Here is a 13,470-nt window from a genome sequence, read left to right as displayed (position 1 = left end):
ACCATTCTTCCTGTAGAGGAAAGCCTACTGTGCTAGAGCATGGGGTCCTGGGATAGGAGGCCAGGGGGCTGCAATGGCAGGGAGGAGCTCTCTGGGGCACCAAGACATCATCCCAAAGCCTGCCCCGCATTGGGAAGTTTTCAGCCTCAGGTTACCTCTTTAGCTTCTTTCATAAGGAGCCAGGGGTCCTGGCCATGCCAGCTGCATCCTCTGCCTAGCCCTCCAGATAAAAGTAAGACATCTCTATGGCATTGCTCCTCCACTGCAGGGTTCATCGACTTCATTGTGGAGCCCACATTCTCTGTGCTGACTGATGTGGCAGAGAAGAGTGTTCAGCCCCTGGCGGATGAGGACTCCAAGTCTAAAAACCAGCCCAGGTGAGGGTGGCTGGGGTAGCCAGATATCCTGCTTCCGGAAGGCAGTGGTAGGGAGGGAGTTGGACTCACGGAGAGGACCGATTCACAGTTGTGGTGGGGTGGTGGGGAGGCAAGCTGCTTCGAGCTTGGGAGTCCCTCTGCCGTCAGGGGCAGAAGGATGGGATCAGAAGGGTGTGACCTGTGCCTGTGCTCCCCTTGACCATATTTTTGTTTCTTCCATTAGCTGTCTTTACTGCCTTCTGGAGAATCTTGTTTTAATTTTCCTTCTACCAGGAGGGAAGATGTGGAGAGGGAGGGGTGAAATGAGGGGGAGAGGGACAGGGACTTGGGGAATATCTAGTAGAGGAAAAGAGGAAGACAAAGTTCCCTGAACCTTCTCTTGGTCTTCCATGAGTGGGCTAAGGTGGTTCTGGAGTGGGCTGGGTCTTACTTCTTGGGGCTGTTGGGGGTTTCTGCTTCTAGCTTTCAATGGCGCCCGCCCTCTCTGGATGTGGAAGTGGGAGACCCCAACCCTGATGTGGTCAGCTTTCGTTCCACCTGGGTCAAGTACATTCAGGAGAACAAACAGAAATGGAAGGAACGGGCAGCAAGTGGTGGGCACTGTGGCAGAGGGTGGGGGTGAGAACTTGTGTGGGTGGATCATGGAGCACTAGGAGGTCCATTTTTCTTAAGCCCCTGGGGAAACCCTTCGCCGGACTCCTTGAGTTGGGAATGGAGCTGATCAGACCAGTTAGATCACAGGAAAGACTGGCCGAGTGACCTGGGATGTTCTTCTTTTTTTTTTTTGAGACGGAGTCTAGCTCTGTAGCCCAGGCTGGAGTGCAGTGGCGGGATCTCAGCTCACTGCAAGCTCCGCCTCCCGGGTTTACGCCATTCTCCTGCCTCAGCCTCCCAAGTAGCTGGGACTACAGGCGCCCGCCACTTCACCTGGCTAGTTTTTTGTATTTTTAGTAGAGGCGGGGTTTCACCGTGTTAGCCAGGATGGTCTTAATCTCCTGATCTCGTGATCCGCCCGTCTCGGCCTCCCAAAGTGCTGGGATTACAGGCTTGAGCCACCGCGCCCGGCCAACCTGGGATGTTCTAAGAATGGGGCCTATAGAGATGATAGAGACAGCCAGATATTCCACAACCCAAGGGTCCCTGTGCACACCGTGGTCCCTGTAAATGGCGCCCCTGCAGATTTGGCTAATTTGGTGGACCTGTCTGGGAAATCTCTTCCAGTGTGAGGCGGTGGTAGGGTGGTGTTGAGGGTTCTGAGTTTTGGCAAGGCTACAGAGGCTCTTCCCAAGTGGGGATGGGTTGAATGTAGTTCAGCTTGAAGGCAGGTTGATGCATGAGAATCCCTTATGTTTCTCCACATACTCCTTGGGTTCTGGGGAAGAATACTTCTTGGCCTAAGCTCAGCCTCCTTTATGCTCCTCTACAGGCATCACCAACCAGATGTCCATTGACGAGTTGTCCCCCTGTGATGAAGAGGCACCCCCATCCCCTGCCGAAGATGAACACAACCAAAATGGGAATCTGGACTAGCCCTGGGGCTGGCCCAGGTGAGCCTGTTGTGGTGGAGGGCATAGGAGAGCTGGTGTCTATTGTGGCATCTTTGTTGGGTCGTCTCTGGGCTCCAACAGATGCGACCTTCTCTCTCCCTCTTTTGAGCAGTAAAATGGAGGGAGTGAAGACATAGAATGGAGCCAAAGTGTGGGTGGAGCAGGGAAATCCTCCCACCCTCTTCTGTCCCCAGTCCCTGCGGGAAGAAAGGAGGTAGTTTCTCAGAACAGCAGCAGATGTTCACAATGCCAGGTGACAGCTAACTTACCCCGCACCTTAGGGAGAGTTAGGGAAAAAGGAGCCCAGCCAGGGCACACGGCTTAGTGAGGGCAGCTAAACATGACTTCGACTTCAGCCCCTATCCACCCCCTTGGCTAGGCACCCTTCTGAAGGGCATTTTCTGCACAACTCTACTCGGGACTGAGTGGGGATCAGGACTTGGAGAAGGAAGGTCAGGTTGGAGGTGAAGGCCACGCTCAGGCACTGAAGTTCCTCCCTCTTTCCCCAGGTCTTCATTGAGTCCAAAGTGTTTGATGTCATCAGCACCATCCATCAGGACTGGCTCCCCCATCTGCTCCAAGGGAGCGTGGTTGTGGAAGAAACAACCCACCGGAAGGCCAAATGCCAGAGATTTGGGGTTGGGGAAAGGGCCCCTCCCCACCTGACACCCACTGGGGCACACTTTAATGTCCCGGCAGCAAGAATGGGGAACTTCAGGCTCCCAATGGTCACTGTGCCCATCCCTCAGCCTCTGAATTCTCTCCATGGCCAGGTGGCTGCCAGGGAGCGGGGGGCTTCCTGGAGGCTTCCCAGGGCCTTGGGGGAGGGTCAGAGATGCCAGCCCCCTGGGACCTCCCCCATCCTTTTTGCCTCCAAGTTTCTAAGCAATACATTTTGGGGGTTCCCTCAGCCCCCCCACCCCAGATCTTAGCTGGCAGGTCTGGGTCCCCCTTTTCCTCCCCTGGGAAGGGCTGGAATAGGATAGAAATCTGGGGGTTTTCAGAGCCCTATGTGTGGGAAGGGGAGTGGGTTCCTTCAGGGCATGGTACCTTTCTAGGACCTGGGAATGGGGTGGGTAGGACATCCTCTTCACCCCAGAATTGCACTGCTTCAGCCCCATCTCCAGCCTGATCCTCTGCAATCTTCCTTCTCTCCCTTTCTGATACAGTGACTGGGAAAAAAGGAGCCATTGTGACCAGGGGCTGCGGGAGGCCTTCCCTGGGACCTTCCTTGGGACTGGTCTGGGACCCTGGGGCTTGTCACCTGCCCTGGCTGAGTCCTGAGCCCTTTGCCTCCTTCCTCTCGCCTGGGGCTGGGAGGCTCCCATCCGACCAATGTCTGTAACGTGCTTTGAGATCTCCCCAGCAAAGCACCTTCAGGATGTATCAACACCAGCTGGGTTAGGGTCAAGGGTGCCTGGGGAGGGTGAGGTATAATCCAGTAATCCTGCGTTGCTAAAAGAGAGGGTCTGTCCCCTCCTTTCCACTTCTCAGAACTGGCCCAGCTGCAGACACTAAGAAGCTCCTCCCCTGAGACAAGCGAGGGGTAGTGGGTGAAAGGCAGATGGAGGAGGCGCTCAGGGCTGCTGCCTTCCTGTCCTCTGGAGAGAACCCAGCCAGGCGCGGTGCCCCTTCCTCTCCTCAGGCTCCTCCTTGCCCCCACCTTGCCCCAGGAAAGGCCAAAGTCCAGGTGACTGCCCTCCTTTCTTGTAAATACCAACCATGCATTTGTACAGTGGGCCCTGTTCATGCGAAGTCCATATCCATGGTCTCCTAGACCTGCTACCCTGATACTTCCACCCTACCCCACCCCGAGTAGGGCAGAGATGCATGTGACTCACCCCTGCCCTTGGTCTCCCAGACCCCTGCTATAGCCAGAGAACAATAAAGAAGGGAGACCAGGCCTGACTGTGTGTGTTCACTGGGTGCAAGTTGACCAAGCATCTTCACATACATACACTCTTTCCAGCGGGATAAAATCTGGGTGAGGTGTTCTCCCTTTTATATATATATACACACATTTAGGTATGTATCTGGGCAAGCTGAGGCCCAGGAGGAGGCCCTGAGGGCTCACAGTAGCTGCATGGCAGAAGTGGGACCTGACGCTTCTCAGGCTCTGCTCTTGCCTCTGTACCACATGCTTCAGCAGGGAGGGGGAAAGAATCTTGCCTTTCCTCCTTTCCTCTCTCCCACTACCTAGGAAAATCAAAAACAGCAGCAGGAGAGAGGCCTGGCCGTGAGATCTGAGACAGTTTCTTCTCTTATGCTTGGTTTTTGTCTTATCTGTCCTCAGTGTCTAGGACAAGGGAACCCTTCCAGTCTCCAGTATGGGCCTCTTCATTAATAGCCACTGTGTTCTCTATCCATTGTTGCTAACGGGTTGAAATAACGGACAGCGGTCCCACAGCTGGAAGAGGGAACACATCCTGAAGCTTGGGAATCCAAAAGGAAGGCAGCTGAGGCTTGGAGGGCAGGCAAGGAGGTATCCCTACACCACCACACCCTCTATCCCATGGGCCAAGTGCCATGGTGCAGTTCCCCCTTTTGTCCAGCAGATGGAGCCCACTGCACAGTCACAGCTGGACACGGCACAGGCCTTAGAGCGCGGAGTGTTCCAGCTGCAGGGCAGGCCTGTGAGGTGGTCAGATCGTTCCTCAATAAGAAAAGAGAAGGTGGGGCTTTTCTTCGTTCTTGGCAGACTGGAAGTTAGTCCTCCCACCTATCTGACCCTCATCTCTCTTCCCACAGCAAGTAAAGTCAGGGCTAGGGGAAGAACTCTTCCCTGCTCAAGGCTTCTGCCTCGCTCCTCTGTTTCTTCCTTCCCAGAGGCAGCTTGGCAGGAGGGTGGGGGCTGCAGAGAGGGCTGGGCAAGAAGGCAGGGAGAAAGGATTCTCCAAGTTGGGAAAGAAGGAAAGTGCCAAGGACCTAACACCAAATTTATCACTTTTTAAAAACAAGAGATTTTCCCCAAAAGTGAAGGAGTAGGAAACAAATCCGGTGTCCATGCATTCCCAAACTGCAGTCTTGATCCCAAGATATCTCCTCCTCTCTCAGACCTGTTATGGGGGAAGGAGGACAGAAAGAGAAGGTGAGAGGCCAGATGGTCATTTTGTCCCTTCCCCTTCTGGCCATCCCATTTGTCAACATCTAATGTCTCAGAAAGCTTGTTCTGATGTCTGAGAGCAGTTTTTCCCGTGTCCAGTCTATGCAGGGGGCTGGGGACTGTAAAATCAAAGCTCAGGAAGTTACCTAATCAATGCATCCTCCAGGCAGGGAGAGCCACTGCCCACCTCAGCTGGGCAGGGGAGGATCTCCCTTCGGGTTCCAAATCTCCTTTATCAAAAAATCCACGACCTACTGCTCTCACCCATTCCAGGAGCCAGAAGTCCTACACAAAGTCTAATCTCAAACCTTCTTGCTGCAGCTATCCATTTCTTTGTCTGTCAGAGGAGATGCAAGTCCTTTTACCATGAAGAATAACTTTTCAGGGACTGAAGCTGGTTCTTTGTTTTCCTTTTCCTAGACTCCAAATATCAGCCCCTTGCCTTTGTCCACAATATTAGCCTCCTCTCCTACGGCCTGGCAGCCCAGCCCTGGGGTCTTACCGAGTTGGCTCCCTTGGAATCCAATGGTGGTATATGGGTTGAAGGTTCCTTTGTGCTGGGTTCCTTACTGCCTCTCTCCTGAGTTTTAGGGATGGATTCTGTAGGCTCTGGGGAGGGAAAATAGGGGTGGGAGGAAGAAGTGGCATTCATAAAGGTGTTGGGGAGGGAACTGCTTCTCCTCACTGCATCTGTACCCCAGTGGCCCCTGAGAGAGCCCCAGGACCAAGTTGGGTGCAATCAGGCAAGACCAACAGGGTTTTCCTTTTTCACAATTACTACTATAGGTTCACTTTTTCAAAATCTTCAGTCAAATTGGAAAGAATAAACCCTTGAAACAGTTGAAAAAACAGTTGAAAAAACAAAACTCAATATGTGTCTAAACCCGACATGAACTCATAGGAGGCTATTTTTATTCTTTATTCTGCTTAGTGAGACCATTCACTGGGTTGCAGAAATATTATGTGTTGATTGTAGGGTTCTCTGCTGGGAATACTATGTGATACACAGCTTATGTACTGTATCTTCACAAAATTGGAGGCGTTCTGAATTCTGGAATATGTCTAGGATAAGGGACATAGCGCCCTGCTACCAGCTTCCACTTATTGCATGCTCTGTATGTGTCAGGTGCTGTGGCAAGAGCCAGTCTCATTTAATAGTCACATGCAACCCACTGCAACAGGCACCCTCATTATCATTTTATACTCTGAGGTTAAGTCGTTCAAGGCCTCTCGGCTGGTAAAGTAGCAAGTGGCAGAGCCAGGATTCAGGCCTGTGACTGCTGTTTCCTTGAAGGTGGGTCCCCCCATGTAGCCACAGTGGGGCTCTGAGGTTCAAGTTGGGAGGGCTTGGTGTCACTCAGTAAGGAAAAGTGAAGATTCAAATGTATGCCGAACATGCAAATAGATCCATATCCTTGAGATGGTTTTTGCCTACTACTAGGCAGCCTGAACATACTTTTTGCTGTCCCAGAGGTGCCCAGCCTTGACTCCACTTCTGTGTCTGGGATCCCAGGTGGGCGGGACTCCTGGGTTCCTGTGCTCTCAGCGGCCCCCTCAGGCTCCTCTCCTTGCTGCTGTTGCCCCAGGTGATGTTCAACCATCATCTGGAGCTCTGGGGACACACAGAAAGGGAGGGAACACTGGATATGACTGCCTAGCATCTCCCCTGTGGGCCCCCAGATTCAACAGCCCCACTAAAGGCTCAGCACACATTGCTAGGTGTTTGACTTTCCCATCCACTGAGATCTGAACAAGGAAGGGACATTAGCTGGCAATAAGGAGGGATGAAAACTAGACCATAAAAAGTACTCTTTTTCACAGATAAGGGAGGCATAGGAGAAGAGCCTTTAAGAACAAGGGATACTCCTCACTTGCTGGGATACATGGTCTTCCCTGGGGGAAGGTGGAAAGGCTCAATTTAGATTCAAGAAAAATTTGAGTACCTCGTACATGTTGTGCACTGTGCCGGTGAGTTCACATATATTATTTTATCTGCCATAATGAGGTAGTATTCAAGGCTCAGTAAGTTAAGCAGTTTTTCCCAGATCACCCAGCTAGTCAGTGGCAAAACTGGGATTTCAGCCTCAGTTCATCTAGCAACAGTTCTACCATAGTAAAGGCAGATTTAACGACCTCCCTTCCAAAGGGCATTGGGTCTACTCTCCAGCTTCAGGCGTAGAGGAGAAAAAGGGATGGGAGGGGTCTTGCGAACCTTTCATTGTGGGTGTGATCCTTGTCATCTTCTTCCGTTGCCGTGGAGACATTGCCAAAGTGGACTGTGAAGGGCACAGAGGATAGGTGCCAGCCCCCCTTGCCCTCCAGCCCCCCTTGCCCTCTAGTCCCCCATGCCTTCTAGCCCCCCTTGCCTTCCTCCTCTGCTTTGCCAGACTTTTGGATTGGAGCTTGGAGTAGGTGTGAGCTTCAAAAAGTGGGGGAAGAAAACTCCTGCCTCCCCAACCACCTCGACAACGGTGAGCAAGGAGACTGTGTGTGTGTGTGAGTGTGTGTGTGAGTGTGTGTGTGGTGCATGTGTATACGTTCATTCATGCACATTTGGGGGGTACGGGTACAGGGAAGCGGGAGTCAAAAAGATCCTAGAGACGGGCAGCGGGTTTTAAGGAATAATCCCCTAATGAGTGGGGGGTCGTTTGGGCTGGGCTTACTGGGATGGGCCCGCTCACCTTGAGATGTGGGTTGGGGATCCGGTCTTCATCTATCTCTGAAGGGAAGAGGAAAAGGAGAGGGTGATAAGGACAGGAAACCAGGGCTCCCCATAGAGCTGACTTTTCAGGGGAGGGGATTCTGCAGCCACGCTCCTCCTGATCTGTCCCTCACATCTGCCCCCAGGCTCTTGGCCCTCATGGCTGCCCTACACCTCCTCCCCGCAGCTCCTCTCCTGTGCTTCCGCTGCCTCCATCCCCCTGCATCTAGTCCTGTCCTTGGCTCTGTGGTCCATCTGCGTCTGCATCTCTGCCTCAGACCTGGATATCCCCAAAGGCAGGATCTGTGGTCTTTTTGCTTTTTTTCTTCCTCCGAAGTATCATGTCTCTTTCTCTTTCCAATCATTCCTCCACCCCAGGGTCAGCCAGAACTAAGCCCTGCATAGGACGGAACAGTGATAGAGAACAGTAAATTTATTCTGTGCAGGGTCTGGAAGGTATAGGTGGAGGCAAGCTGGAGACCCTGGCATCCTGAACTCCAGCCTAGCTTCTTAGCCTGACCCCCTCTCTTCCACACCCCTGTCAAGCTCCCTACCATTCTGTGAGACCTTCTTTTCTCCCCATACCTTGATGGGGATGCAGGTGACCAGAATCTCAGCTGCTCCCTGAGCTGCTTCTAACCTTCCCCTCCCCCTCTGGGGGCTGTGAAGAGCTGGTGGAGGCGGTCCCTCCCCCTCACAGCTGACACTGCCTCTGGGGGTGGGGGTAGCAGCATCTCAGTTGCTGGAGAAACCTGGAAGGCTGTTGCCGCAGCAACCAGCACTCAGTTGACCACCCCAATTCCTGGGGGGCTTAGGAGCCAGGTGGTCTCCCTCCCCTTCCTAGCACTGCTCCATCTTTCCAAAAGCAAAGGATATTCTGCAATCCAACCACCACCTTCCTGCCTTCAGGACTGAGGACATCCCCGCCTTCTCAGAGCTGTTCTTCTTCCACCTAGCACCCATCTTGTCATTGGGACCTGTTGCCATAGTGGCCCCCACCCCCTTCAGCAACATATCCCTTGGCTTACCTGGGGATGACTGGTCACTGGTCAGCACGAGGGTGGCAGGGGTGGGGCGGCGCCTCCGAATCTGAGGGAAGGTGGGAAATGGGGAAGAGGTCAAGTACGCGTGGAAGCATCAGAGCCCCACCCAAAACCACTCAGTAACATAATCCAGCCTAGCCTACTTAACACACCTCAAAAAATGCCATGTGAATGCAGCTGGAGGCCATTACCCTAAGCAAACTTATGCAGAAACAGAAAACCAAATACTGCATATTCTCACTTATAAGTGGGAGCTAAACATTGAGTACTCATGGACATAAAGACAGGAACAATAGACACTGGGGAATACAAGACAGGGAGGGAGGAGGGCAAGGGCTGAAACACTACCTATTGGGTACTATGCTCACTCTCTGGGTCAATCATACCCCAGACCTCAGCACCATGTAACAAAACTGCACATGTACCCCCCGGATCTAAAAGAAAAGTTGGAAAAAAACATGCCATGTTATACTGAACTGACTGACCCAGGGTGAACATCCCTGGGCTCCTCCTCCTCCCCTGGGGAGAGCTAATCCTAAGGACCCAGAAGACCACTTCCCTTCCCTGCACACCCCCATTCCCCTGTTCTGTGTCTCCACCTCCCCCTGGTCCTGGCCCCAGCTCTCCATCTAAGCTATATCTGCTCTAATGCATTGATCTCTGGCCTGCTGTCCTTCCGTCCATCCTGGATCAATGGTCAGAAATAACTTAAGAGGGCACAGTGCTTTCTCTCAGTCTTCTAACCCACTCCCCAAGCAGACGTTAACATTTTGTGTGACAGCGCCCAGAGAGAGCATCCTTTTCAAGCAACCCCCAGCCTGGGAGGACAACACAGAGGAGGATCTGAATGTGCATCTCCTCTGGCCTGCACCCCTCACTCCCTAATGTCCTCTCTATCCTTGGATACACTGCCTTTCTGATTTGTCAAGAAACGGGGTTGGGGGAATCCTTGTCATGGTAAATATAATATCAATACAAGGAGGAGCCCTAGGCAGGACCCTGGTCAGGGCCCAAAGTTTAGCTGAAAAATCTTATCCTAGGCTCCAGGTCCCAGTCTAAGAAATTAACATATAAAGCTGACTGACTGCCTTGCCTCTGAGTCCCCTTGCTCCCACTGTTGTTCTTCTGTCATGCTGCCAATAAAGTTGATTGTTGTTGAAGTCAGTCCAAGGACTCCTGGGAGGTGTAGTTTTTCCCCTTTCTCTGGAGGCTTTAGAGGCTTGGAAGCAAGTGGAAGGATGGGGGTTAGAGGATGACCCTCTAGGTTAGCAGTGGGGAGGGAAGGCTAATGGGGCTGGGAAAAGGGCTAAAATTATCCTGTGCTGAGAGGAGTAGGGTGAGGACACTGAATGATCAAACTCTTATCTTTGCATGTCCATTATTTAGAATCATCACCACTGGCCATGGAGGATGACGGAGGTGAACACTGCCCCTCTCTATGCCCAGAAAAGTGGGGGGTACTGGCTATGGCAAGATGGGCTGTTTAAGCCTGAGGGGTGACTCTTTCCAAAGAAGAAACAGGATGCATAGAATGGGGGTCTGTGGGGGTAGGGCATCATTTTCCCAGGAGAATTCAGTGGCCTCTGTTTTTGGTGACATTTCAAGGTCCCTGCAGTACCAGTCCTTTGTGTATGTGTGTAAGGGTGCACATGGATGAGTCGCACAGACATTAACTGTCAGTCGTCTCTGGACATTCCTGATACACATGGGCTGGGGACCATCTGTTTCATGTATATGGGGTGGGGGCCATCCTTCGACTAGAAGACTCTTCTACTTCTTTCCATCCCGGAGGGGCAGGGTGTGGTGGTGGTAGAAGAGGGGAAGAGACAGGGAGAGGGTGGAGTGGCGATCAGTGGATTGATATAACATCAGAGTGGGGAGCCCAAGAAGGAGACTGCAAGTATGACAGAGGGCAGCAGGGCTGTCTGGTCTTGGACACATCACTTCCTTAACCGATTCCTTTCCTTTGGACAAGGTTTCTAAGCACTCGGAGTCCTTGGGAATTGTGATGTCCTTACAGCAGAAAGGAGGAAAGTCAGGCTTCCTGAGGTACCTCCCAGGCACCCGAACTAGTGGGAAATAAGTAGATGGTCTCTTTTCTTTTTCTCATACCTATCCCAAATCCTAGCTGTCAGGAGCACGTGATACCTTCACCTCGGATTTCTTTCCAAAGCAGTCATGCCAAGGATCTGGAAGCTGTGGGCACCCCTCCACCCCCTGCCACTCTGTGCTCTATAACTCAGAGCTTCCAACTCCTTGTGCCCTCCCGTGGTGTTGGTCTGGGTTAGCAGCACCTGCCAAGCCTGGAGCTGTTTGCTTAACACAGCAGGAGGGGCTGAGGTCAGGCCGCAGGAAGAATTTCAGGCCTACGAGACACAGATTCTGAAGATTAGCGAAAGTAGGCCCAAGTCCTGGCTCTCTTTTTCCCTCTGACTCCTCAGGATTGTCTTGTGCCCCTCCCTTGTCTGCTAGATCCCTGAACCAGCTGGCCTTCCCCCTCCTCCTCCCTACCCACCCACAACACCTGCCTCCTCCAACACCAGATACAGGTGTCAGGCCCTGTCTGTGCCAGTGGGAGGCAGTTCTCCTTGGAACCACATCCCCAACCTCCACAGTCCAGACTCTTGAGCCCTTTTTCCTGGGTCTGAGGTTATCCTGGCTGATGCCCTGCCTCCAGGCATAGCAGCCTTTCCCCTGACTCCCAGTGAATACACCGCATGCTGATGGCTCTCTGTCCTCATCCTCTACAGATTTGTGAGGCTTCAAGATCCTTCGCGTACTCCCACCTTAGAGCTCTGAGGTGGTGGCTCACCCCAGAACAGAGAGAGGACGGAGACGCAGGTACCAAACCCTGTCTCCACATTGGGAAGCCAAAGCGGTAGGGAGAGTGTGTGTATCCCGGCCCCTTCCCTTCACATCAGACCTTATTCTACCAGACAGCTGGAGCAACAAACATGACAAAAAACACTCTCTCCACCTCATCCCAAGAGGTCACAAAGTTTTTTTCGGGTGTGTGTGTGTGTGTGAGAGGGGTGGGGGGCGCTGGCTAGCCAGAGCCTGGCAGCTTGTTGGGAGAAACAGAGAACTGACCTTGTGGGAAACTGATATTCTTTAGGAATGGGAATGTCTAGGCAAATGGACAGAGATTACAAAGAGATGGAGCAATAGGCAAATAAGCAAATATTTGGCAAACAAGCAGTAGTAAGGACCACGGGTGGCCACCCTCTCCACACATACGCTCACTCTCACCGAGGCATACACTTGCTCACACACTCTCATACACTGCCCCCTCTGCCAGGCTGCTCTGAGCTAAAAATAGACCAGGCTAGGAGGCTGGGCCAGGGCCCTGGACTCCCACCCCTTGAGCCAAGGCTGTCACAGTGCTTCTCCCTTGCATATTGTTCAGCTTGGACCCCAGCCCCTGGAAAGACTCCACCTCTGGCCTCCCAGTGCCACTGGCTCTGTCCCACCCGGACTCCCCACTCCAAAGGGCAGGAGTTGGGAATAAGGACCATGTGTGGAGACCTGAAGAACGGAGCCTCAGCCTACAACTCGACCAACCCTCTCCCCTCTCCCTGGAGCCCCAGCCCTCTCAGTGGTCCTCAGTCCCTTCCTGTTATCACTTTCGGAGACCAGCAAGGTGGCCCCCAGTTAGGAGGAGACAGGGAAGCTGTTTCTTCTCTTCCAACTCCCACCCTTCCAGGCTCCCTCTCCATTACCGACCCCTCCCCAGACCCCTCCCGCATTGCTGCTGATTCCCTTCAGCGCCACCACCAAGCTCAGAAACTCTAGTGGGGGTTGACTGGGTGGGGGATGCAGGGTTGTTTAAGGAGGGAGGGGTCGTGTCCTCAAGCAGGCCCCCTCCCCCAGGGCTGGGGAGGAAGAGAGCAACTCTCGCGGGGCCAGGCATCGAGTGGAGGCGCTCTTCCTTCGGTCAGTCTCAAAGAAGCACAGATTCGAGATGTGGCTCCGACAGTGGGGGAGGGGACAGAAGACCCCCCCCCACCGCCCGCAAACTGAGCGTTCGTCCTCAAAAGGGCGCACTGCTAAGGGAGGACTAGGCAGGGATCCTGGGTCCCACCAGTCCAGGGGTCCCTCGTCCTTGGCTGGGCAGTGCCCTGCCGCCCCGCCCTGCTCCGCACCTGCTCCGCCGCCTCGGGGTCAAGGTGCGGCTCCAGCAGCGGGACCGTGAACTGGATTTTTCGGGGGCTGCTGTCTTGCTCCATGGCTGGGGCGGCGGCCGCTGGGCCCGCGCTGCGGCGGGAGGGAAGGCGGCGGGACTCGGGGCTGGGGCGGGCGCGCTCCCTCTCCGCTCCGCTCCGGCCCCGGCCCCAGCCCGGCGCGCTCGGCTCCCGGCTCCCAGCACACCGCTCCCAGCTCGCGGCTCCGGGGACTCTGCAGCCGCCGATTGGCTCCGCACCCGCCCCTCCCGGCCCCCTCCCCCTCCCCCAGCCAGGAACCTTAACCCCGTCGTGGCTGCGCTGGCGGCTGCGGGGGTCACCGCCCCGCGGGCCGGCGAGTCCGGGCGTGGCCCGGGAGCCTTCGTAGTGGACAGCTCAGGCAGATACCTCAGTGTCCACGGAGTTTTGGGCAGGGCGTTGGGGTGGGGAGCGGCTAGGAAGAACTTCCCCTAGCCTGAGCAGGTTGTAGGGGCTGGGAAAGTAGAGGGGCGCTGCAGGAGAGGAGACTGCAAACGTGA

At 54.0% G+C, this 13,470-nt stretch overlaps 2 protein-coding genes across 12 annotated transcripts in view; one reads left to right on the top strand and one right to left on the bottom strand.

The window, feature by feature from the left end:
* Nucleotides 1-3,827, top strand: part of PDE1B (phosphodiesterase 1B) — a 31,289-nt gene extending 27,462 nt beyond the window's left edge. For 9 of the 11 annotated variants that reach the window (XM_033221788.1, XM_033221787.1, XM_033221790.1 and 6 more), the window contains 4 exons: nucleotides 269-377; nucleotides 840-970; nucleotides 1,804-1,924; nucleotides 2,434-3,827. In XM_033221788.1, coding sequence (XP_033077679.1) covers nucleotides 269-377; nucleotides 840-970; nucleotides 1,804-1,907 — 344 coding nt within the window. In that variant the 3' untranslated portion in view covers nucleotides 1,908-1,924; nucleotides 2,434-3,827. Of the gene's footprint in view, nucleotides 1-268; nucleotides 378-839; nucleotides 996-1,803; nucleotides 1,925-2,433 lie in introns of all 11 variants that reach the window. The other 2 variants (XR_004439831.1, XR_004439832.1) reach the window with 2 other exon arrangements.
* A 10-nt stretch (nucleotides 3,828-3,837) lies between these two features.
* Nucleotides 3,838-13,183, bottom strand: PPP1R1A (protein phosphatase 1 regulatory inhibitor subunit 1A). Its single transcript, XM_033221796.1, has 7 exons — nucleotides 12,914-13,183; nucleotides 8,757-8,817; nucleotides 7,709-7,746; nucleotides 7,240-7,303; nucleotides 6,484-6,639; nucleotides 5,530-5,636; nucleotides 3,838-4,980 (listed from the first exon to the last, which is right to left on the bottom strand). The coding sequence occupies exons 1-7, from the start codon at nucleotides 12,995-12,997 to the stop codon at nucleotides 4,975-4,977; spliced, it is 516 nt and encodes a 171-aa protein (XP_033077687.1). The 5' UTR covers nucleotides 12,998-13,183; the 3' UTR covers nucleotides 3,838-4,974.
* Nucleotides 13,184-13,470: the final 287 nt, after the last annotated feature.

This window comes from Trachypithecus francoisi, unplaced genomic scaffold, assembly GCF_009764315.1.
Source record: "Trachypithecus francoisi isolate TF-2019V2 unplaced genomic scaffold, Tfra_2.0 Lachesis_group11, whole genome shotgun sequence".
NCBI lineage: Eukaryota > Metazoa > Chordata > Mammalia > Primates > Cercopithecidae > Trachypithecus > Trachypithecus francoisi.
This window is presented reverse-complemented; position numbering and strand designations above follow the sequence as displayed.